Below are 25,590 nucleotides of genomic sequence, written 5' to 3' on the forward strand. Positions count from 1 at the left end.
TGCCACAGGTTAGCGCAGCGCAGGGCCCGAGGAGACCTGCTAGGGGAAGCCTACCCGAGAGAGACGCAGACGTATGCCAGCAACTCCGGGCAACCGCCTCCCGCTCACCTGCAGCTCCCCACCCCGAGGAGCAAACCCGGCTGGCCCGGCCGGGATCGCTTTGCACAGGGAGAGCGGCCCGAGTCGGTCTCGGGGCAGGAGGGCTCTGGGAGCGAGGAGGAGGGCGAAGCGCCTCGGAAGAGCAGCCGGGGGGCTGCAGCGGCGGCTGCCGGCCCAGGGGAGGAATCGGTCTTTCCTCCAGGGCTCCCCAGGCGCGTCTGCCCGCAGGAACCAGGGCTTCCCCCTTTGCGGCTACTTTGCAACTGTCCCCCCGCCGGCCAGGTAAGCGAGCTCCGCGGTGGGGTGGGACTGGGCGCAAAGCGAGGGGGCTTTGCGGGGCTTCCCAGCGGCTTTCTAATTGCCCTGGGCCCGGCTCGGAGCGGCGGTAGAGATGGATCCTCGCCTCGCCTGCAAAGAGGGGATGGAGCTGAAGCGGGGTCCGCTGTGAGGGGACCAGCTGGGAAATTGCAGCCCTGGATCCCCTGAGGTGGAGGCCAGGGGAGTTCTTGCAAAGAGCCAACCGGCCCAGGACAAAATCTGATCGTGTAGCGACCCCCCCCCCCCCACCGCCTTGTCCATTTCGGCCCCAGCCCGGCTCTGGGGTGCATCTAAGCGCCGCGTGTCCATTGCTGTTTTGCAGCCGGGCTGACTCCCCTCCCGGTCCCTCACCATGTTAGACGGGTTGAAAATGGAAGAGAATTTGCAGAACGCGCTGGAGACCTCGGCCCCGTTCTCCTCCTTGCTGGGTAAGTTGCAAGAAACTTCCCGTGCTGATCTCGCCCCAGGGCCAGGTTGAGGGGGCCGGGGGGAGACCCCGCATCCCACCCGTTGGACAGAGAAAAGAAAAGGCTGCTAAGTGAGGCGCTGCGCAGCTCCTCTCCCCTTGCTGCCCCGGTAAGAGACCAGGGCTTCGGCTCTCTTTCGTGCGCTCTCTGGGGCAATGGTTGATTTCAAGCCCCTGGTGAAATCTGACGCCCCTCCAGCCCCGCGGATCCAGCTTCCCCCTGAAATCACTATCCAGCCTCAAGCTGTGGAAAAACCGGGCCTTTTCTCCCCTGCCTTTCCCGCACTCCGCTACCGAATGCATGTGTGAACGTGCCTCTCCCAGGCTCGCTTTCTCGGAGCGAGAAGGCAAGAAATCGGGTTTAGCCAGAGCCTCAGCAAAAGTTTGCACGATTTCACTCCGGTTAGCACGCGCCCAGGTTCCAGTGACCAAGAATAAACAGCCCAATTAGGTGCACACATTATCCGTCCCCCCCCCCCCCCCGCGCCAGCCCTTAGAACTAATTTCCCACGGGTGAGAAAGTTACAAATAAAATCAAGTGTAGAAGAACCAGGGATTGAAATCCGCAGCCGTTGTGGCGTGGAACAGGCGGGGGATTCTGCTTTTTCCTTCTCCCGGGATTGTCTTTTGTTTTTGTTAACTAGGCCTTGACAAAATCAAAATAAAAACTATTTGAAAATTGCCTTCCAAAATATTGGGCGGGGATTCAGGAAAACGGGCGATTTTTCACGGAGTCGTTTTTTGTTTTTTAATTGTCTCCCCCACGCTTAAAAGAAATGAAAAATATCCACCTAGTTTACGATTTTAGGGTTATAAAATGAATGGATTAAAAAAAATGAACCTCTTAGATCTCGCTCTATTGCTTTGATTAGCAACACTAATAAACATAATAATTACAGTGCTGGAAATCACACATTGGTGCAGAGAGCACTGTGGAATTTACACCGATGGAATGTGCACAAATCCACCAGCTCAGATACCAGTCCTGTTATTCTATAACGCCTTTCTCTATATTAGCTATACTAATTTTTGTTTCTACCTATCGATCTATAACTATATATAATATGTGTGTGTGTATATATATATATAAACATACATATATACTCACATACATACTGTACATATATAAGATATATACACTACATATTTGTGGAATCTATCTATCTATCTATCTATCTATCTATCTATCTATCTTAGATAGATAACGAGTTTAAGGGGAAAATACGCATATTTCGAAGAACGTTTAGTCCTTGTAAGAAATACCCAATTCCAGAATAAGTGACTCGAAATTAAATTCGTGTTCAAGTACCACAGTTCAACTGTTGATAAAAATCTTAACATTCAAACGAGTGAAATTTCTTCTTTTAACGAGCTGAAGTGTTTTCTTTTTTCGTCTTCATTTCACTTCTCTGTTCGGGAGAGGCTCTACATTTCCCCTTTGATGACATCTGCTCCTGGTTTTTGTTGATTTATGAATTCTCTCCTTATCTCCTGAGTCAAACGGGTTCCTTTATGATTACTTCGACCCCAAACATTTCACTCCTTTAATGCCACTTTTTAAAAAAATGTCATGGGGGGGGGGATAGCTCCTAACCTGGGGGGGGATAGCTCCGAAACTGGGGGGGGGGGAATAGCTCCTAAACTGGGGGGGGGGGAATAGCTCCTAAACTGGGGGGGGGGGCGCTTTCGTGTGCATAAATACGAACTTAACTAAGGAAGGTTAATTCTTTGAAAAACTAACCGCTTGCCATCGAGATGTTTATCTCCATTATCCTGCCGATAATCCTTTGCCATCTTTGGGAGGTCGAATATTTTTGTTCTTTTCCTACAACTTCGTTTAGGGGGAAAAAAGACAACGTATTCTTGAGACTCAAGCCTGACTCGCACCCGCTCCGTTGCGGAGGGGGTACAGCGGGCAGCGTGTTGTCTCGCGTGTGTCCCCGCGTGGTGTATATTTCTAAGGCGCGTGTATGCAAATCCCACGGGTTTGTGTCAGGGCGGCCTGGCAATTCTCGCCCTGGATCATTACTAGATCAGTTCTCTGCCCGGGAAAAATCCCCCGCAACTGGAACGATCGTTTTGATTTGCCCCCCCCCCCCCAGCTCTTCCAAGGAGCCTCTGGCAGTGGCTTGCGGCTCATTGGAGACCCACAGCCTGGGGGCGCCGGGGAAGGGGGGCCTGGGGAAGGGGCCACTTTGCTGCCCATGGTGCCACCGCTCCCTGTGTTTCTCTGGCCGCAGGCAGAGCCGTGAGCCCCAGGTCGGTGTGTGAGGGCTGCCAGCGGGTGATCTCGGACCGGTTCCTGCTGCGGCTCAATGACAGCCTGTGGCACGAAGGGTGCGTGCAGTGCGCCTCGTGCCAGGAGCCCCTGGAGACCACCTGCTTCTACCGCGACAAGAAGCTCTACTGCAAGCTCGACTACGAGAAGTAAGTTGCGCGCGGTCGCGGGCGGCAGGCCGAGCGGACAGAGGGGCCGGCCAGCCCCGGCCCCCGGTCCTTCCAGCGCGCGATCTCTGCCCGGAGAAAGGCCCTGTGCTGGGGGCCGCAGGTCCGGGCCTGATCCGCCGGGAGAAGCGAGCTGAGAAGCGAGCTGCGGGGCCGGGGGTGCGTGGCAATCGGGTGCCTCGCGTCGCTTTGCGGTGCCCGCCGCTGGAGCCCGAGCCCCCGGCCAAACGCGCCCGCCCGCGTGCCCGCGGCTGCCGACCCAGCTCTGCCCCCCGCCCGAGACGGGCGAAGGGGGCTTCCCAGCCGCTGCCCAGGGTGGCCTGGGCTGCACGGGGCTTTTCCCCGCCGTCGCTTCTCACTCAGAAGCGCCCCTCGTGTCTGGGCTGCGGCTCTGTGTTTGGGACAGCCTGGGGGCGCAGCCGGACCCCCAGCGGGTGAGATTGGGTCTGTTTCCTGCTGAGGGGAGCCCACCGCCCTGCTAAGGCTAGAGACCGGGGGGGTGGGGGGGGACTGCACGTGCTGCAAGGGCCGAAGTGCCAGGTTCAGAAGGGCCCGGTGCCCTCGGGAGCCCCTGGAAAGCCAGCGGGATCCGGGACGGGTTCCTAAAAGGGCGTCAGTGGCTTTTGCAAATGGGACTGTAATTGCTTGAAAGGCCTCTGTGGCCCTACAGAGGGTGGTTACAGGGCATGGGGATTCCTGGTTTCTTTCACATGATCTCAAAAGAACAAAAAGTATTTATCTAAGGAGCTTACCGGCCCCGCATCACTGCAGTGTCTGAGCACTGCCCAGTCTTCCGTATGTTCACCCTCACAACACCCCTGCGAGGCAGGGCAGTGCTGTTATCCCCATTGCACAGCTGGGGGAACTGAGGCACCCAGAGATTAATGGCGAAATTCTGGCCCCCTTGGGCTCAATGGCAAAACTCCCATTCACTTCAGTGGGGGCAGGATTTCATTCTAGGTGATTTAGCCAAGCTCCCACGGGGAATCGAACCCATATCTCCAGTCTTGGGACTAACCCTGCAGGGCAGGAAACCGCGGGGAGAGTGGGCACCTTCTTGTTAAGACAGAGAATGGGGCCTTGCTCCTAAAGTCTTCATCCAGGCAAGACTTCTCTTGATTTCAGCAGGAGTTTGACTTGGGTGAGAACCACAGGACATGGCCTTTAGTATATACTGGGGTGGATGAGGGGTGGAAGAGGAGTCCCTCTTGTTCTATGTCCCATTCAAATCCTTCTGCAGTGTTAAACGCAGGGCTGTGGGGATGTTTGGAGAGCAAGGAGCTTTCTCCCCCAGCATAAGGGATGGACACAAGAGTGGCCCAGGAACTGCTGCTTTCTCAGAGACACAGCACCCACACAGGCCCACCCTCCCCTCCAGACTGCACCGCCCCAGGGACCTCTTGATGCCAATTGGACAGAGGGGATGCATGGGGGTTTACAGGGATTCCCCAGGTCAGGTATATGCATAATAATTCACCAAAGGGTGGCAAGTAAGGTCTCTACCGAGAGCCAGTAGCTCACTGGTACCATAATCATTGTGTGATGTATCTACAGAGAATAGTTAAGAAGTTTTGTATTTACTCTGGAAATTATGCTCTTAAAAGCATTGACATTGAGGGCAGGTCAGCAGAGGTGACATTTCCCACTCTCTCCCATTCCCTCCGTTGGGCTCCCTGTGGCTGCTAGGGAGGCCTTGTGATTTCCTGCACAGCTCCTCCAGGCCTGCATGCTGCCTCTTACTATGGGCACTACCTACATGGCAGAGCTGGACCCCCAGGATGGCTTGCTTCAAAGCCCATTTAAAGCCAATGGAAAGAAACCTACTGCTTTAAAGGGGTTTTGGATCAGGCCTTTGGCAAACCAGGAAAATGGGGCCAGATCCCTCTGCCACCTACGTCAGTAGCAGTTTTGCAGGCTTTTCAGTGTTTAATGCTGGGACTCATTTCCCCAGGTTCTGTGAGTTGTTTAGTTTGTGTGTTTGCAGGGGTATGCTGGTGGGAGGCCGGCCGTTTGTCCCACATTAAGCCGGACAGTCCTCTTTTTTCCTATGGGTTTGTCCCCTGTGCTGAATCCCGGATGGGCAACACCAAAGAATGCACCACTCTGCCCCAGGAGGTGTGACCATGCATGTGAGGTCACGCCAATGGCTCTTCAAAATCTCCTCCTCTGGGTGGCAGGGCGGGGTCACATAGGCGAGGGTGGGCCCACGCCCTTCCCGGAAGTACCAGAATGTCCAGTATGCTAGAGAGGCATCAGTGGCCACCCAAGTTTGTGGGCTAGTGGGCTTGTTTAACAGGGCACTTCCCAGGAGTCAAAAGTTCAGACTTTTATGCATGAGAATAATACACATATTGACAAGCCCCATGATATTCATTTAGGAACATTGGAAATGTATCTGATTTATTAGAAAACTGAGTATACTGGCAAAGTTCTTCTCTCGCCATGTTAATAAGGCGAGTGTATTCTAGGGCAAATCTTATATTTCGCTAAAGCGGCTTCTGTAACTTCCCTTTAAGGACATGAGTTTAATTACTGCAGCTACAAGTAAAGTTTGATGCAGAATTTGTGAGAGTGGAAGCTTGGCATTGTTTTCAAACACTCAGGAAACAAGGAAAGAACTCTCTGAAGCTGAAATGAAAGGAAGAGTTTCAGCTAAAAAAATGAAAACTGGTTGTGTTTTTTTGGTCTCAGGACTTGGTATGTGTGTGTTTTGTTAATCCACTGGTAAAAATATAGCTGCAAGTTTTAGTACTTTGTGGGATTAAAAGCAATATAAGGGGTCTTCTGTTTTAAAAAAAAAATGAAAATGAGCCTTCAGAACATACTTCTTTGCTATTGTGGTAGTGATGGGAAAATATGATGAAATGTCACAATATAAACACCTGCCTAAGTTGCCGTGGGCTTGGCTTTTGAGGTTGTGCCTTATATATGTCTGTTTTCCTGGCTTCTGAAAGTTTAGCTAGAAAAGGGGCCCAATCCTGCCGCCTTTACTCATATGGATCTTCCTTATTGAAATAAGCAGTCACAGTGTAGTCACTGAGCCAGATTTGCAACTGGGGCACATTGCAATAGCTCTGTTGAAATGCACAGAGCAATGCTGATTTCTATCAAGTGGAGGGGATCTGGCTGACTGGGACTCTTTGTATGAGTAAGAACTACTTGGGAAAATGGTTCCAACCCAGAGATAGATAGATAGATAAATAGATAGATAGATAGATAGATAGATACTCAGAGATGTATACAAATGAAAAGCCAATTTCTTGTGAATATACCCACTTGATCTAATTATTAGATGGTTTCATTTTATTACTAGCTTTTTACTAGAAATAAAAAACCCTTTGACAGTATAATTATAAATTAAATTAGTTGATACCTAAGTATTAAGGGCTCAGTTCTGCACCATTGAAGTCAGTGGGAGTTTTGCCATTGAATCGTGTAGGAACAAGATTAGACCTTTAAGGAGGTGAAAAATACAGAAGTCAAGGGAATACAATAGAATGAGACAGTATGAGTTACAGTGGGTCTGCAGATTGTTTTCATACAAGATAATCAGATCTCTTTAATTAGTGTGACAGCATAGGGAAGAGGGGGAAAACCCCCAAAAGATCTCTATACTCTTTCAGTTTCTTTTAGCTGTATTGAGATTTCCCACACTTGTATGTTTTTAATAACTATTTTCCAAACCTACTAATCCTCCTCTCATTCCGCTTACAGTTTGATTTCTTCATGTGCCAGATTTAGTGACAATTGCTTAGAAGATATATTCCAGCTGAGATCCACATAGAGATGTACACAAACAGGCCTGCCGTCTTGATATGTACGATATTGGCATTATTAGCACAAAATTAACATGGAGAGAGCAATTAATGTTGGAAACATCTAATTATTCTAAACTAATCTATAATTCTGTAATGGTTAGTTATTATTGTAGGTGATTTATAAGTTAGTTCTGTTGACTCAATTTCCAAAGGTAGGCCCCTAAATATTGCATCCAAAATCTCACCCAGGGGTACTTAAATAAGAGTTTATGAATGTAAAATAGTTGATTATTGGCCTAGACCTTCTTCCATACAAATCAATGGGAAAGCTCTCATTGACTTCAGTGCCAGCAGGATTGGGCCCCATGGTGAAATCTTGGTCTGTTGAAGTCAATGGGAGGTTTGCCATTTAACTCAATGGGGCCAGAATTTCACCGATGTGTCTAGATGCTGATTTAAAATAAAATTATCCAGATGAGGGATTTGGACAAACTTTATGGTGGCTTTAAAAAAACATTTTACCTAAGATAAATAGTTACAGTTCCCCAGTATCCGCAGCATTTCTCTCTGCTTGCCATGGGATTAAGATTTCATTCATAAAGAGTTTAGAAAGGGTTAATGAATAAGTATTAGATGGTCTAGTATGTATTTATGGATGGGTATAAGCACATCAGTAGACAGTGTTACAGATGGTTCTCATAAGAGCAGGTCGGGGATTTTTCAACAAAATATTTTTCACCGAAAAATGCCAATTTGCGAAGCAGCCTTGGGTTCAGTGAAGCATCCGACTTGAAAAATGTTTGGTTTAAAATAAAGTTTCAAGACTGTGTCAAAATCTCCCATTTTGACGCTGTTGAAACAGAAAGTTTCCGTTGCGTGGAGTCGAGGTGACTTTTCCAGACTGTGACTTTTCGGCCCAATTGAAGATGGGGAAAATTTTTCAAAATGTCCAAAATTCGCACAGGGCAGGACAACCTTTTCTTCCCAGCCTGAGTTATGAGCAGCTGGTTTATTGGCCTCTGTAATAATTGATTAACCATTTCTTAAAACATCTATTAATCATTTATTACTCCTTTATAAAGCTTTTATAAATGGCACCTGAACGTAAAGCATGAAGGGAGAGTCCATTAACAATTGCAAATACTGAAGTTGCCTAAATCCAAATACTCACATAAACCCTAATCCTGCTGTTCAGTACACAGCACTAAGCCCTGGGTATCTTGATAATGAATGAATGATGTTTACTACAGTAGTGCCTACCCACCAACCAAGATAGGGAACCCATTGTGGTAGGGCTGTAAAAACAGAGTACTAGAGACACTTCCTGCTCCGAAGGGGCAGACTGAAGGATGATGGGAAACGTTATGTTAGTTCTACGATTTTTATTTGCGGTCGGGTTTAGTTAGGAGGAGTTGAGCTGGGAATGCTCATCTTCCCCAAACTCTCCATGGCAGGAAATTGTGAAGCCATTAGAAGGCTGTGACTACAGCCCTGAGGCAGTGTGGGGAGGAGGGGAAGATATTTGTGGTGCGTGTGTGTATTTGGCCTGGGTCACCTCTTTTTCTGTCCATGAACAGACCTCAATTTCCTCCAGTTGACCAGGTCATTAGAAATTATTTGCCCACTGATTTCTCTGAATAATGCTGGGTCTGCTGATGATTTGCAAGCCGATCATTGCAAGTGTTTGAAATTTGAAACTGATGTCCTTTGGATTGGACACAGAGGTCAGCTGGCATTGTTTCTGTTCCCTGAGTGGATGAGGGTGCATCTTGGAATCAGGTTTGCACAGTGCATACTTGTGATTTCAGGGTCAAAATTCACTTTCTGGGTGAAATTTGCCCATGTGCATAGAGCCGGCCCCAGCTAATTAAGGTTCCATTTATAAACAGCAACTCTGAAGCCTTGTTTTGTGAACTAATAGGTCTTAAATGGTGCACGGCACTTGTGCTGGCCATCGGCACAGGCGTGAATTTCACCCAAAGATGACAAAGTCCTGTGGAGTGCGCTCTGACTTGGAATCCAGGGCCTGCGTCTTTTGAAGTCCAGGGTATTTTTGCTATAGTGGGAGCAGAATCTGGCCTCAAGTTTTTACTGTTCCTTTCATGTGTTTGTGAATCAAGCCGAGCCCTTTCCCCCTGCGGGTGAAATTGATCATTACAGAGCAGTTGGGGTCATACATTTTAGGAGCAGTGTGGAATATTGGTGTTGGTATTGAGCATGTGCTACCTGTTCTCCTGGTACCCAAACCACAGAGGATAGGAGTCTGTTAGAGCCTCCGCCTCAGGGGGTTGGCTCTTTAGCTCAACTGTAGCAGCTCGGGTTTCAGGTCTGGATGTCTCTGCTTCAATCTCCTGTGTGTTGTTGGCCAAGATAGCAACTACGATCACCCGCCGTTCACACCAAATCAAACTGTGTGCAGCTCAGTAAATCTCAAGAGACTTTGCAAATCCTTTCCTTGGAAGAAATTACCTTGTTTAGAAAGGGAAGTAGGTCGAGAAAGGGAAGTCTAAATTTCTGTATAGCCAATGACTGGCAAAATTATTAAAGGCCTGATCCAAAGCCCATTGATATCAATGCAATATCTCCCATTGACTTTGGATGAGGCCTTAATCTGGGGCAGGATGCCCGTTGCAACTGGGATGCATAGGTGCCGTCTTTATGAGTTGCTGGGGGATGCTCCACCCCCTGCTCCACCCCAGGCCCTGCCCCCACTCCATCCCTTCCACCAACCCCCACCCCCACCCCTGCTCTGCCTGTTCTGTCCCCTCCCCCAAGCACACCCTGCTCTCGCTTCTCCTTCCCCCCCCAGCGCCTCCTAGACGCCGCTAAACAGCTGATCCGCGGCAGGTGGGAGGCACTGGGAGGGATGGGAGGAGCTGATCCGTGGGGCTGCCAGTGGGTGCTGAGCTCCCACTATTTTTTTTCCCATGGGTGCTCTGGCCCCGGAGCACCCACGAGGTCGGCACCTATGCTGGGATGTTTTTCAGTATTAAAAACGAAGATCACAATAAACATTCTGGATTTCATCATTGCTTTGGAGTTTGGGTTGGTATTTTATTTATTTTTGGGGTACAAACACATTACTCAGAGATCAAAACTACATCTGTAGTTGCTCATATAAAGCTGTACTTGTGAAGCCAGTCACAGCCGTTTGCTTAGGGTTTTTTTTTTTTTTTTTTGGCACCACGGCTGGTAAAATAAAACAGAGGGAAAAATAACACTCAGAAAAATAAAAACCATACATTGACAAGCATGTTAGTTTCTTGTGGCTCAGGGGCTGAAAATCAGAGCCCTTGAAAGTTTAATGTATATGTAGGCCCAGCCCAGAATTAAACAATAACTGTAAACATTTCTTTTTCAGAATCCCCGCCTTCCCCCCCCCCCGCAATTTAATGAGCTGGGATACTGTTTGAGACCCTCCCTTTTTAAATGTAAACAGACTTTACAAGGTAAAAACATGAACATGATTTTATGTGGCAACATTAAAACAGCACTCAATGGTATTTATAGTGCCAGAAAATGACCTAGGAGAAAGGACAGGCAACCAAGCAATTGTGGGGCAGATTTTCCATTGACTTTCAGTGGGATTTGTGCTCCTAAATCCCTTAGTGAAATATTTATATTCTCCTTAATGAAAGGAAATGTCTCTTATTTAGTCTCCGGCTGGCTTAGGTGTTTGTTTGTTTTTCTCACCTGCAAGGAATGGAAGCTCTGGGGAGAAAAAAGCCACCAGCCCCTTGATGTTTCTCTGTGATATCACTCTGGTTTGCATTTTAATACTAGTGTAAAGCAGAGCTGGGAGTGCCAGGTTGCCTCCTCCAAAGGGACAGTGTGAAGTGCATGCTGCTCCGACACACCAGGGCTTGTGGGAAGGGACTGTTCTTCCCAAAGCACAATCCCCCCTGCAGCTCCCCATGAGCCACTGCAGGCCGGTGGTTTAATTCAACAAACTGAGCCTTATCTTGTGCTTCCTTTTCTGCATCTGTGCAATTGGGTTAATAATCCCGGTCCTCTTCGTAGGGGTTCTTTTAAGAATAATGTGCCAGATCCTCAGGTTCAATGATTCACCCCAGCTGGGGATCTGGCCTAAAGTTTAGAAAGCTCTACGCATTATTACTGTTGTCATTTTTTCTGGGTACTAAGTAAATGGAAGATACTTCTCCAAAGGAACTCTATTCACAAGCTGTTGCAGGGTACATTGTTGGGTTGCCAACTCTCATAGCGTAATCTCGAGTCTCCCAATATTACATAAAAAGAAAAGGAGTACTTGTGGCACCTTAGAGACTAACAAATTTATTTGAGCATAAGCTCACGAAAGCTTATGCTCAAATAAATGTGTTCGTCTCTAAGGTGCCACAAGTACTCCTTTTCTTTTTATGGATGCAGACTAACCCGGCTGCTACTCTGAAACCAATATTACATGTTTTATTTGAAGCGGCAGCTCCTGGAGTCATGTGATTGTGCAAGCATCTCAGCTTTTTTTTTTTTTTTTTTAAAGTAAGTTTATAGCCTCCTGGTTGCAGAGAAAAGCTCAAAACAGTGACATGAGTGGTCCTAAAGGCTCAGAAGCCGGAAGACAAATAAGAACCTCAATGTATTTGGCTTAAAAATCTTGGGACTTTTAAAAAACAAACAATTCATGAAGTAAGGGGATCTCACTTGTGATTTTTGAGCACTTGGGGTTGACAATACATAGTGAGAGATTTAAGAAGCTCAATCTATTTAGTTTATCCAAGAGAAGCTTAAGAGATGACTTGATTGTGGTCTGAAGGTACCTATAGAAGGAGAGATTTCTGGAAGTAGATGGTTCTTTCATTTAGCAGGAAAAGACATAACAAGATCCAGTTATGAAGCTAGACAAATTCAGACTAGAAATAAGGTGTACGTTTTTAACCGTGAGCGTATTTAACCATGGAACAATCTACCTAAGAGTGTGGTGGATACTCCATCACTTGAAGTCTTCAAATCAAGAGGGGCTGTCTTTCTAAAATGCGTACCGTAGCTCAAACAGAAGTTATGGGCTTGATGCAGAAATGACTGGGTGAGGTTTTAGACCAGGGTTATGCAGGAGATCAGACTGAATGATCACAGTGGTCCCTTCTGGCCTTAACGTCTATGACGCTCTGAATAAATTAAATGAGAATCTGAGGCTGCTGTTGCAGTGGATGAGAGGGGAAGTGGTTTCAACCATCATCACTACTCATCTAATTTGTTACATTGCAGACTTCCCGTGTATAATCAACACACCTAATTGAACAATTAGCTGCAGAATCACATAACTGCTCCCTCAGCCTACAACCTTTAGGAAAGGGATTCCACTAATACCTTCCAAAAATGTAATTATCAAGCACAGTCACACCAGTATTAAACAATTAGTTCACAATGACATTTCATGTCAGGAACTTTATCTCAGCATAAATGGAAAGGAGAATTTGGAGCCTCAGCATGAGCTAACGATGCACTTCTGGTTTTTTAAGGACGAAATCCTGATGCCATTGAAATCAAGGGGGGGTTGCCATTGATGTCAGTGGAACCGGGATTTCACCTTAGCGTTTTGTCTGGTGGTTCTTTTGGTCACATTCTGATGTTTAGAGTGGGCATGTGCTGAAAGCCTGGAGCTGCATCTGAGATCTCAAGAGCAAGATCACAGTTTAGAGATTTCTTTATAATGGGCTCAGCTTGATCACTCTGAACCTATTTCAGTCACACAAGTTATGGGTTTGATGCAGAAATTACCCAGGGATGTTCTTTGGTTTGTATTGGCAGGTCATGTGAGATGATCATAATGGTCATGGAAATCTATGAGCAAACTAAGACCTGGGTTTTACCCTCCAAGTTCAGGAGTGTTTTGGTCCAGGATTCTGATTCTGCTCATAATAGATATTCTCCATTGCCCTGCAGCTGTGCAGAAAGAGTGCACCATGGATTCAGGGATGCAACTGGTGTTTTCCTAAGGAGGGGGCCCAGAGATCTCCCTCCCCTGTCCTGCATGCAGCCCCAAGTTGTCCTTATGTACTCAGCCCTGAGCTCTCCCCCTGTGGCTCCCCCATACCAGGTCTGAGCTCTCCACACTGCCTCTGCACTCAGCTACATGCTTTCCTCTGTGCACCCAGATCTACCCCCCTCCTCTCCTTCTGCCTCACACCCAACCCCACGCTGTCCTCCGTGCACCCCAGTCTACACCCACTCTTCTTCTTCTGCCCCATATCATAGAATCATAGAATCATAGAATATCAGGGTTGGAAGGGACCCCAGAAGGTCATCTAGTCCAACCCCCTGCTCGAAGCAGGACCAATCCCCAACTAAATCATCCCAGCCAGGGCTTTGTCAAGCCTGACCTTAAAAACCTCTAAGGAAGGAGATTCTACCACCTCCCTAGGTAACGCATTCCAGTGTTTCACCACCCTCTTAGTGAAAAAGTTTTTCCTAATATCCAATCTAAACCTCCCCCATTGCAACTTGAGACCATTACTCCTCGTTCTGTCATCTGCTACCATTGAGAACAGTCTAGAGCCATCCTCTTTGGAACCCCCTTTCAGGTAGTTGAAAGCAGCTATCAAATCCCCCCTCATTCTTCTCTTCTGCAGACTAAACAATCCCAGCTCCCTCAGCCTCTCTTCATAAGTCATGTGCTCTAGACCCCTAATCATTTTTGTTGCCCTTCGCTGGACTCTCTCCAATTTATCCACATCCTTCTTGTAGTGTGGGGCCCAAAACTGGACACAGTACTCCAGATGAGGCCTCACCAGTGTCGAATAGAGGGGAACGATCACATCCCTCGATCTGCTCGCTATGCCCCTACTTATACATCCCAAAATGCCATTGGCCTTCTTGGCAACAAGGGCACACTGTTGACTCATATCCAGCTTCTCGTCCACTGTCACCCCTAGGTCCTTTTCCGCAGAACCGCTGCCTAGCCATTCGGTCCCTAGTCTGTAGCGGTGCATTGGATTCTTCCATCCTAAGTGCAGGACCCTGCACTTATCCTTATTGAACCTCATCAGATTTCTTTTGGCCCAATCCTCCAATTTGTCTAGGTCCTTCTGTATCCTATCCCTCCCCTCCAGCGTATCTACCACTCCTCCCAGTTTAGTATCATCTGCAAATTTGCTGAGAGTGCAATCCACACCATCCTCCAGATCATTTATGAAGATATTGAACAAAACCGGCCCCAGGACCGACCCCTGGGGCACTCCACTTGACACCAGCTGCCAACTAGACATGGAGCCATTGATCACTACCCGTTGAGCCCGACAATCTAGCCAGCTTTCTACCCACCTTATAGTGCATTCATCTAGCCCATACTTCCTTAACTTGCTGACAAGAATACTGTGGGAGACCGTGTCAAAAGCTTTGCTAAAGTCAAGAAACAATACATCCACTGCTTTCCCTTCATCCACAGAACCAGTAATCTCATCATAAAAGGCGATTAGATTAGTCAGGCATGACCTTCCCTTGGTGAATCCATGCTGACTGTTCCTGATCACTTTCCTCTCATGTAAGTGCTTCAGGATTGATTCTTTGAGGACCTGCTCCATGATTTTTCCAGGGACTGAGGTGAGGCTGACTGGCCTGTGGCATACTGGCATACTGAGCTCTGCCCCTGAACCCAGCCCTGCAGTCTCCCCCCACCACACCCAGCCACAAGATCATACCCAATGAGGCAGTCAGGCTAAAGAGCACCATCCCCACCAGGGGTCAGGCAGTTCTGGGAGCCCCAAACCTCCCTCCTCCTTCTGCATCCTTGCTTCCCCAGGCAGCACCAAAAGCCTGAATCTAGTTCTCCACCCTCCTGGGGCCTGTGGGTTCCAGACGCCCCCTGCTTCACTTCTCCCTGGGGGCCGGGGGCTGGTACCCAAGGGCACTGGAAGGATTTCAAAGGTGTGGGAGAAGGCAAGCCAGTGCATGGAAGCAATGCTGCTCAATTTTCCATCTGTGGTCAGGGGCCAAGGGGTGGTCTGGGCCCCTTTCCCCCTCCTCCAATTACGCCCTCCAGTTAATGTATTTTGTTTAGCGCTCAAAGCCTCTTGCATGGGGCAAAGGGGAGCGTTTAGAAATTTCTGTTTGAACCATCTGCTTGGTTGTTAAAAGAGGGGATGGCCTCTGAGAAAGCAGAGTTTCACCCCCATATGTAGGGCAGGGTAAGGGTTTTTCTGACAGGGTTTCAATTATCCTTCCTCCTGGAATAAAACCTTGCAGACTCTTTTCAGCAGATCCCAGGGTCCCGCAACACCAGCTCACAGTCATTTCTTTCAGTGTGAATATTTAACAATGAAACAAACCAGCTAAATGTCTGTTAAACACTGGGCCATTAAAAAACAACGCACGTTTGTTACCATTATCCTTAAGGAGAGGTTATTAAATTAACGAGTGCTAATTATGGGAGGGTTTCATGCTATTTTAGTTTATAGGGAGCATACTCTGGCAACCATATGTTTGTGGGGTCTTTTCCACACCAATGGGAGTGAATAAAATGGGAAGTCGGATGGGAAATGCAGAGGCCCAGATCCTCAAAGGTATTTAAGTGCCTTGGTTGTGGGAGTTAAGTGCCTAAATACCTTTGAGGATCTGAGCCCAAGTTCCCTGAGGGGTTGGACATCAGCGCAATGCAATTCTGAGGCCCAGCCTGGAGAACGTGGGTGGGGGGAGGGCAAAGATATGCTAACGTAGGGCAACACTAGGAGGGGTGATTCTATCTTGGAGTCCCTTGGCATGTGCACCTGTGGCTGTACCCCTTAATTGGGTTCATGTAGCTCCCCAAAGGTTGTGCGGCTCCCTGGGTGACCTTTGATGCCAGTTATTTCATTGGCTAGCTTGCATGCCTATAGATAATTTGCATGTGATACTAGCCGTTCCTTTACAAAGCCCTGTGTGGATGTAGTGCTGGCCAGAGGCATGGGCCTGAGGCCGGATTTCGCTCAGGAGGTCCCACCCAGTGGTGGGAGTCAGCGTGAGGAGGCAGGACCTTGTCCCTTGCTCCCCTCAGAAGAGGAGCCAAAGGTGGCTTGTGGTGGGTGGCCAGGGCAGCCACAGAGGGTGTGCAGCCTCTGGGCAGTAGGGAACCTGATGGGGTGCTACTATAGGTTGGCATGAGTCCCATGAACTCACTTTCCCTTTATCTGCCCCTGTTCAGAGCCTGTTCACACTTTCCCATAAGTAGCTCCTGTCACGCCTTCCCCCAGCATTTCCTCTGTACTCCCCACTTTCTCCTCCAGCGATGTCTTTCCCCCATTTTCCACCCTCACCAATCGCTCTTTGTTCCATCTCCTTTCCTCCTAATGGCTGGCGTCCCTCCTTATTTCCCCTCACATCTCTTTATTCCCCCACCACAGCCCCTGATCCCTCCTCTTCATCCAGTTTACTTCCACTGTGCCCCAGACCTGCCCTGGCCAGCACCACAGTTCTGACTGCTCCTTATGCCCTTCTGGAGCAGTGTGTGTCTCTGGGTGGATGGGCCTGGAGTGTTCCCTGCGTCTCCTGAGCTCAGAGACTGCAGTTCTCATAGAATCATAGAATCATAGAATATCAGGGTTGGAAGGGACCTCAGGAGGTCATCTAGTCCAACCCCCTGCTCAAAGCAGGACCGATCCCCAATTAAATCATCCCAGCCAGGGCTTTGTCAAGCCTGACCTTAAAAACTTCTAAGGAAGGAGATCCACCACCTCCCTAGGTAACGCATTCCAGTGTTTCACCACCCTCCTAGTGAAAAAGTTTTTCCTAATATCCAACCTAAATCTCCCCCACTGCAACTTGAGACCATTACTCCTTGTTCTGTCATCAGCTCCCACTGAGAACAGTCAAGATCCATCCTCTTTGGAACCCCCTTTCAGGTAGTTGAAAGCAGCTATCAAATCCCCCCTCATTCTTCTCTTCCGTAGACTAAACATCCCCAGTTCCCTCAGCCTCTCCTCATAAGTCATGTGTTCCAGTCCCCTAATCATTTTTGTTGCCCTCCGCTGGACTCTTTCCAATTTTTCCACATCCTTCTTGTAGTGTGGGGCCCAAAACTGGATACAGTACTCCAGATGAGGCCTCACCAGTGTTGAATAGAGGGGAATGATCACGTCCCTCGATCTGCTGGCAATGCCCCTACTTATACATCCCAAAATGCCATTGGCCTTCTTGGCAACAAGGGCACACTGTTGACTCATATCCAGCTTCTCATCTACTGTAACCCCTAGGTCCTTTTCTGCAGAACTGCTGCCTAGCCATTCGGTCCCTAGTCTGTAGCGGTGCATTGGATTTTTCCATCCTAAGTGCAGGACTCTGCACTTGTCCTTGTTGAACCTCATCAGATTTCTTTTGGCCCAATCCTCCAATTTGTCTAGGTCCTTCTGTATCCTATCCCTACCCTCCAGCATATCTACCTCTCCTCCCAGTTTAGTGTCATCTGCAAACTTGCTGAGGGTGCAATCCACACCATCCTCCAGATCATTTATGAAGATATTGAACAAAACCGACCCTTGGGGCACTCCACTGATACCAGCTGCCAACGAGACATGGAGCCATTGATCACTACCCGTTGAGCCCGACAATCTAGCCAGCTTTCTATCCACCTTATAGTCCATAGTTCTGCCAGGTTCTTAGGCAGCGGGAGGTCCAGTGCACCCTTTCCCAGGTGTACCGTCAGGCAGAATTTGGCCCTGAATAAGGAAGAATGCAAAAGGGAGGCCAGGTAATTCTATACTCTGCTGGTCTGTCTCATCTGCCTTTCTTGTTTGCATAATGGGGCAAATTCAGCTCTCAGAGTGAATCCGGATCCAGATTGTGTAGCTGAGAGCTGAATCTGGCCCTGAGCCTGCCAAGGGAGCATTGACAGATACAGCAGTTGTTGTACCAGTTGAGGTACTGGGAATGGTATCTTTAAGTGGTTTAACTTTGCAGACAGGAATTCTGGGGGAGGGCCACGGCGGAAACCCACGTTCTGTTACGCAGGGGCAGCTGGAATTGGGACATGCCAGATCAAGAGAATCTCTCTCGAGTGTGTTGGGCCTGGAGTGATTGCTGGACCCCATGCCAGCCCAGCCATTGTGTTGGGACAGGCCAGGGTTTGATGTGGCTGCTGTCAGGGTTCCTCTTGTTAGCTGACCATAATGTGACAACAACTAAAAATACAAGGAGTGCCGCTTGCCGTTCCTAGCCTGTAACTCGAACCACATGAAATGGCTCCTCTCATCCAGTGTTCTACTTTAAGTAGTCTATTTTAGAAGGGGAGCAAATAATAGACTTGGATTGTTGCCCCTTCACCCCGCCCTTAATTAGATTTGTGCCTGACAATTAACATTTCATATAAAGGGCTGGGAGTGATGGATACTTGGCAGCCTTAGCACTGGGCATCCTTGCCTGCAAATAAGCCAGATAAATACATCATCTGTTCCTCATTGCCCAGGACATACCTCATCTTGGATCCCTCTTCCTCCAATCCTCAGAGACCTGCTTTCACCTCCTTTTTATCACTGTAGAATTATGGACATGCGATAGGCTGAATTGTGAAACTAAACTGGCGGGGATTGTTATCAGTGCTGGTAAAGTGAGGCTGACATTGATTTAAGCTTCTTGTGCTACCAGCTTTCAACTGCCTCTTATGCTGGGACTGTTTTTTTCATTGTTGTACCCCAACAATTCTCCCCCTTGTCTACTGATAGGAGGATTTGGGATACGTTAGGGCTGGTTCAAAAAAATAAAATGGTGACAATATTTTTTTCATTGAAATTTCAGAGAAGAAACTAAATGAAAACCAAAATTGTAGGGAAAGTTTTAATTAAAAATTCAATTTTCAATCAGCTCTAATGATAGCATTTACTTGTGATATTGACTATCTCTCTCTCTCTCTCTCTCTCTCTCTCTCTCTCTCTCTCTCTCTCTATCTATCTATCTATCTGTCTTTCTGCCTTTCTGCTCTTCACCCACTTTCAAGTTCTACTGGGATATGTCAATTTTTTTAAACAGTATTTTTAACATAACATCAAGAGTTCAGTTGTGGTGTGAAACGTTTTATAAAAATTATGAGCTTTGCAGCATGTTTGAAAAGTAGCCAGACTCCAGATTACTCTGATCTCCTCTGGTAGCTTACTCTACAGCCAGACCCTTTCAACTGATCAACGTTTTATTTTTGGTTCTCCTATATTCGCCCTGGGCTTTGTAAGAGGCATTATCTCAGAGGAGCTCAGCTGTCATGTTAGGTCATAGATGGAAATGTAGTTGCTGATGCAGAGGTGTCCTGACTCCACTGGTGGCCATGGAAAGTGAGATCAAGTCCTTGAATTGGACCGAGAGCCAGAGAAGCAAACAGAACATGGATGACATACTTATGGCAGCTTGTCCTGCCCCAGAGGAAGCCTCCACCTAGCTTCCATGTTCAGCTTCAGACACAGTGGATTACAATAAACCAGTAAGGAGGTGATGAATGTGGCCAGAGTTTCATCCAAGAGGAAGAAGTGACGTCTCCTTATGCAATGAAGACAGAAGATGGCATTTCTTGATGCTGTTGCTACCTGGGCATTCCAGGGTGATGAGTCCAGAAGGACCCCAAGCCTTCATAGAATCATAGAATCGTAGGGTAGGAAGGGTCATCTAGTCCAGCCCCCTGCACTGTGGTGAAAGGGGGTTGATGTCTTTGTTGGGAGTGAGGGTCAGTGTCCTGGCTAATGCTACAAAGCACCTTCCCTTTCTGGCCAGTATCACTTGTGAAGTCTGAGACAGCTTCACTGTTATGGGCATTGAGCCATCTGTGCGGTGTCAATGGCTGTGTGGGCAGAAGATATCACACAATTGGAGCAGAGTCCACTGGTCTCGCAGCCTCTGCGGGTGGTCTCATATAGATGTTGAAGAGGAGGAGAGGGACAGGTTAAATCCCTCTGGGGCTCCACAATTGAGGGCTTCTGTGGAAGGGAACAAAGCCAAATAGAAGAGGAACAGAAATTAACAGGAGAGATGCAACCTCATTGCTGTGTCATGAGAAGAATGCTGGGTATTTTTCTCTTGAAAAACCTCCTTGAAATTTCCCTCGCTCCCTTATTCTGTCACAATGATATTGCTTCTGGATGCAGAGCTACACAGCCTTGTCTAGGGAGACTGTTGACATACTGGCTCTTTTTATTTACTACGGGCCAGATTTTGCAACCCTTACTCACACTGAGTAGTGCCTTATTTTCCAAGTAATTCCACGGCAACTAAATGCGGTTACTAGCAGAGTAAGGTACAATTCCATGTGGATCAGGACAGCAGAATCGGGCTCTGAATAAATAACAATTAATTAGAGCTAAAATTAGAAGATGCATATTTATTTGAAAGTGGAGCTGGTTGGAAAATTTCCAGTGAAATGGTTTTCAACCTTTTTGGAACAGAACATTCTCATTTTCTGTTCTGAAAGGACTTGTGGTTACAATTTTTAAAATTTTATATGGTATACTATAAAAATAAAAAAGACACAATGAGAATGAAATGTTTCGATTTCATGCCACGACTTTTTTTAGTTACATTTTATGAGAAATTTCAGGGGTTTTTGTTTGTTTGTTTGTTTGTTTGTTTGTTTGTTTTTACTTCCTTTTTGGAACAGATTTTTTTGGCATTCCCTACCAATTCCGATTCTCTCCTAGCTCTGTTTGAAAGTGTAAGCTATAGTTGTCCTTTTTTTTTGTGGCTGACACTACAGAACTGCAAGTAAATTGATAAATACCCTATGGACAAAACAAGCCAGCCTTCTCCCTAATAATGGTACCACAGTTCTATCCTCATAGGAAACATTTAAAACCAGACTGAACAATTAACTACAAAAGGCAGGGCACAATCTGACTCCCAATGAATGGACCAGAGGCCCAGTCTTTCAAGGGCTCCTGAAGTCAATGGTTGTTCCATTCCATGGGGTTACTAAGATCATCAAACCCTAATTGACCTACAGGGGCTCTTCCATCTCTGACTTTCCTGAAAACACGTTAGTTACCAGCCAAATCCTGCAGTTCTGATTCAGGCTTGGTGGCCCAGATCCTCAAATATATATAGGCCCCAAAATGCCACTGACATCATTTAGGAGCTGAAATACCTTTGCAGATCTGGGCCAAAGTCAATTGGAGTTTGGAGGGTGTTAGGACTTCAGGATTTGTCCCAGTATCACTAACAATTACTGCACTGTTTTTCACTATCAGCTGGTTCTTTCATGGGCTCTCTCATCATCTGTCTTCTTCAGAATCGCTTGATTAATTAAGGGCTAGATTCTTCAATGTGCTGAAATCCATCAGTGCTCATTGAAGAGCTTGCAGAGTTGGGACCTACTTTCTTTAGCTAAAGTTTGACTAATACAACAATACTTGTCTACATAGATCAAAATAAAGGAGATGGAGTCATGTTATATCTAATATAAATGATTCCTTTCCTGATTTTTTTGATCAAATTAAACACGGGACCTTAGTAATCAATGATGAATGAAAAGTATTCTCTGTCCTTGTGGATCAGATAAAATTCTTGGATTCAAGGGAACTGAGGGTTCAATTCCTGGCTCTGTTGGCACAGACTTTGAGTGACCTTGGGCAAGTTCTTTAACCCCTTCTGTGACTCAGTTTCTCTAACAGTACCATGGAGTTAATATCCCCAAAGGGGTGTTTGAAGGGTTCATTCAGGAGGGACTATATTTTTTGTTCTATGTTTGTACAGCACGTAACACAATGGGATTCTGGTACAGTAATACCAGTAATAAATAATAATACTTCACTACGGTTTGAAAGCGTGAGTTGAGCACTACAGATGGAAGGTGCTATATAAGTGCACCCCTATTATTTCTGATTCCCTATTTTTGCAAAGTGACCTAGTTTTAATATGGACAGAAATTTTCCACTCCCACCCAAAATTGCCAGTTAACCTCACCTAACTCACCACTTTGCTCCACCTGAATTTTTAGCCCACCTCCATTTTCATTGACTCCTCCTCACTTTATCTGGACCTGTTTTTCCTTGCGATCCCGGGTTCTCCTCTAAAACGGTTAGGGAAGCAGCATCCGCCCCAGATCGGAGTTTTATTCTCAGTGTTGTTGCCATGAGATGGTTTGCAGCCGGAGAGGACTGGCTCTGTACGCCAGGGACAGCCACAATGCTAACTTGTGGAGTGCTCTGACCTCTCAAGATGCAATGAGCTGAGCGGCAGGGCATTTGTGTGAGTCAGTTTAGTGTCTCTGCTCCTCTCCAGGGCATAAATAGCTAGAGGAGCGTTGCATGTTTGCTGGGTATTCCGCAGACAGTAATTGTACTCTCTGAGCCCATCAGGGCTGCATGTATTGATTCTTCACAGCTGTCTCCCTGTCGCTGCTGTCTGTACATTGTCTCCTTCTCTCCTCCCCTCCTGGGCTTCATTTCCTAATGCCGCTCTTAGGGAGAGCTTTCTGTCGTTGACAGCGGAACAAATCCCTTTTAACACAACCATCACTCCTTTCTCCATTGTCCTCCCCGCTTCTTCTTCACCCCCACTGACACCGTGCAAATCTCCCAGTTGCGAATCTATCTCACGACGGGATGATACGCCAGGGGCAGAACTCAATGAAAGAAAGAAACTTTTCCCCCACCTGAAGAAAGCAAAGTGGGAAGTAAACACAGCGATCAGCATCTTACCCAGGAGGTCATGGAGAAAAGTTTCATTGAATACCATTAAAAGAACAGGAGTCCTTGTGGCACCTTAGAGACTAACAAATTTATTTGAGCATAAGCTTTCGTGAGCTACAGCCCACTTCATCGGATGTAATTGTAGCCTGTCTTGCTGGTGCATGTCCCTTTACCTGGGACATTTTTATGACGCGGGGCTATCATCCAGCTGAATTCAGAGATGCAAATTATAAGTTTCTTTACACTCCATTCAATCCCGTCAAAGCCAACCGGGTTGCACCGGGAGAATTATGCCTCGAATCTCCTGTTTGCAACAACAGCTTATTTGAAATGTTTGGAATGAAAAGCCTTTTTGGCAGGAAAAATGACTTTTTTCCCCAAACACAGGTTTTCACAAATCAAAGCTGTTGAATTTTTTTTCTCCAAAAAAACCAAAACAAAACCGTGGTGACATTTTGTCATTGATGTTTCTATCCAATTTGGGGTTTGGAAATGTTAATGAAGTTTTTCTTTTACTGGGAAACAGGTTTTTAGTAAATGAAAAATTTCAATAACGTTTTCAATAAAAGTGTTGATTACATTTTTGGGGGGGGGGGAACAAAGGGAAAATGAGTCAGTTTTTTTGAACCCTGCGTATTTGAACTGCAAATTTCAAAATTTCTTGTGAAACTCGATTTTTGTCTGTATTTATGCCTTTGCAAATGTCTCCACAGCAACTCGCTTTGATTTCATAGGTTCACAGATTTTTTTTAAGACTGAAAGGGGGCAATTATCATCACCTAGCTTGAACCTCCTACATAAACAGGCCAGAGAATTCTACCACCCATTCCTGCATTAAGCGCATATCTTGTGGATGAGCTAGAGCATGTTTTTCAGAAAGAGATCCAATATTTTTCTGCCCCAGTTTCAGAGAGGATTCTGGCTTACAGCTGGGACTAAGCAGCCGAAATAGATTAAACATATGCAGGTGCACCTTCATAAGAAGCAAAACAACCCTTATTAATCATTACAGATACTCATTCTTAGGATTCTAAGCTGAACGGGGAGAGCAGAAAGAACTCAGTTCACCTTTGTCTTCTCACTTCTACATGGTAGGACACTCCCCAAGATGAAGGCAGGGAGGTAATTTATAGCAAGAAGACAGAGGGAGAGGGGGTTCCAGGTATCAGAGAGGCAGGACCAATTGTTGCTTGCTGCAGGCATCAAAAACTGCTTCTGACACCCCACGTGTCTTCTCCCCGTTCCGAGGTTTATCTTATGGAAACACAGACAAGAAATGCAAACAGCCCCTGGAAAGCCAGTCACTAAGGCACTTGTGGTCAATTAAAAGGAACCATGCAACTGAGTTTCTGAAGAGTAGTTAGAGAACATGGAGTATAGGATGTATTGTGGGCACCAAATGCTTCTGCTTCCATTAACCCCTGGTGACATGAAGCGCAGTTGTGCCTATCCATAACACATTGCGATTGAGCTGGAATGAGAGTCACATTGTGCCCTACCCACACCCTCTTTCCCCCCCCCAGCATCTCAGGACAAAGACGCGGATTAGAGGTGCCTGGGCTGGATTGAATTTCTACTTTTCTGACGCATGGTCTGGGCAGCATCATGCATTGCTCACTTTCTCCCTGGTCTTTGCCCATCACACTCACTGACATTAAACGACCACCCTGCTCTGGAATGTAACATTACCACACGTTACATGACTATTGTGCTACTGGGATACCTAACCTGTGTAAACATGGGCTCCTTCCCTTTGCTGTGCAGCGCTCCCCAGACTACAAAGGGGCTACTCGTGTGCTAGGAGCTTGAGAGAGAGAGAGAGAGAGATGAAATATTTAATTATGTATATCTTTTGACTTCTCCGCTGACAGTTAAAGAGCTGGAGCCATATTAAATGTATCCTTTTAAATGGCAACATGGCTGTGGTGCATTGGTAGGAAAGCCATTAGCGGTTGAATCTACTTAATATCTGCTCAGGTAAATGCTGCTCCACCGTTCTGCATCTATAATTATGAAAGGCTTAAAGGGCAACCTCAATGGACCAGCTTAAAAGTTTAATGACACTTAAAGTTTTATGGGTTGGACTATTAAGACCAAGCTTGTTTCAGCTCTGGCCCTGAGAACATTGGTTAACCAGAAAGAAAGAGACTTTTTACTGCACACATTTCCTCTCGGACGTTAAAACCCACAGTTATAAAGTTGTATTAGGAGAATGTAATGGGAGAGGACCATTACACACCATAGATCAGGCATGGGGTCTGAGAAAGGAAAGCGGACCTAAAGGATGTAGACTTCCCTTATGTAGCAGGGAAGAACTCTTCCCATTCTATGGTCTGTGTGATGCTGGAGATTAGACTAGCCTTAGAATCTATGGGTTCAGGAGGGTGGATTACCAGCTCACTGCAGTTTACTGGTCTCTGATGAGGTGATTACCCCACATTGGCAGCGACAGGGTTAAGGGGAACTGGCAAGCCTAATTAGCCCATTCTGTGGCATTTGGAGGGGAGTCAGGTAATTAACAATTAGACCCAGCTGGGGAGAAGCAGACTGGGTGGTTCCTGTAGAGAAGGGACTGCATAGCAATAGGGAGAAGAGGCACAGGACAGAGATGATTGGAAGTTTCTTCTCTCTGGGGAAGGAATCACAGAGGGGCCTGTAGGAAGGACCTTGTACCCTGGGACTCCCTCAAGGGAGAGACAGCTGGGGAAAAGGAGACTTCTAAAGTGGGCCATGAGAAGAGAGACCCAAGGATCAGTGGCTTGAGTGGATCTGGGCCTCCAGGCAGAAAGCCCTGGGATGTAGCCCTCTTTAATAGAGTGAGAAAGATCTCTGCAATGCCTGGGAGAGAGGCCAACAGCCTGTAGAGGACTGAGTCCAGGAAAGGTGGTGGAGTTTCTGTTCCTTTGAGTTTGGACAT

At 46.9% G+C, this 25,590-nt stretch overlaps 1 protein-coding gene across 1 annotated transcript in view; it reads left to right on the forward strand.

Annotated features, from left to right (window-relative positions):
• Positions 1-259: 259 nt before the first annotated feature.
• The window catches only part of LMX1A (LIM homeobox transcription factor 1 alpha), a 145,330-nt gene continuing 119,999 nt past the window's right edge, over positions 260-25,590 (forward strand). Inside the window, exons 1-3 of the mRNA XM_074960943.1 lie at positions 260-381; positions 740-845; positions 3,124-3,310. Coding sequence (XP_074817044.1) covers positions 770-845; positions 3,124-3,310 — 263 coding nt within the window. The 5' untranslated portion in view covers positions 260-381; positions 740-769. The remainder of the gene's footprint in view (positions 382-739; positions 846-3,123; positions 3,311-25,590) is intronic.

Source organism: Natator depressus, chromosome 8 (assembly GCF_965152275.1).
Source record: "Natator depressus isolate rNatDep1 chromosome 8, rNatDep2.hap1, whole genome shotgun sequence".
Taxonomy (NCBI): domain Eukaryota; kingdom Metazoa; phylum Chordata; order Testudines; family Cheloniidae; genus Natator; species Natator depressus.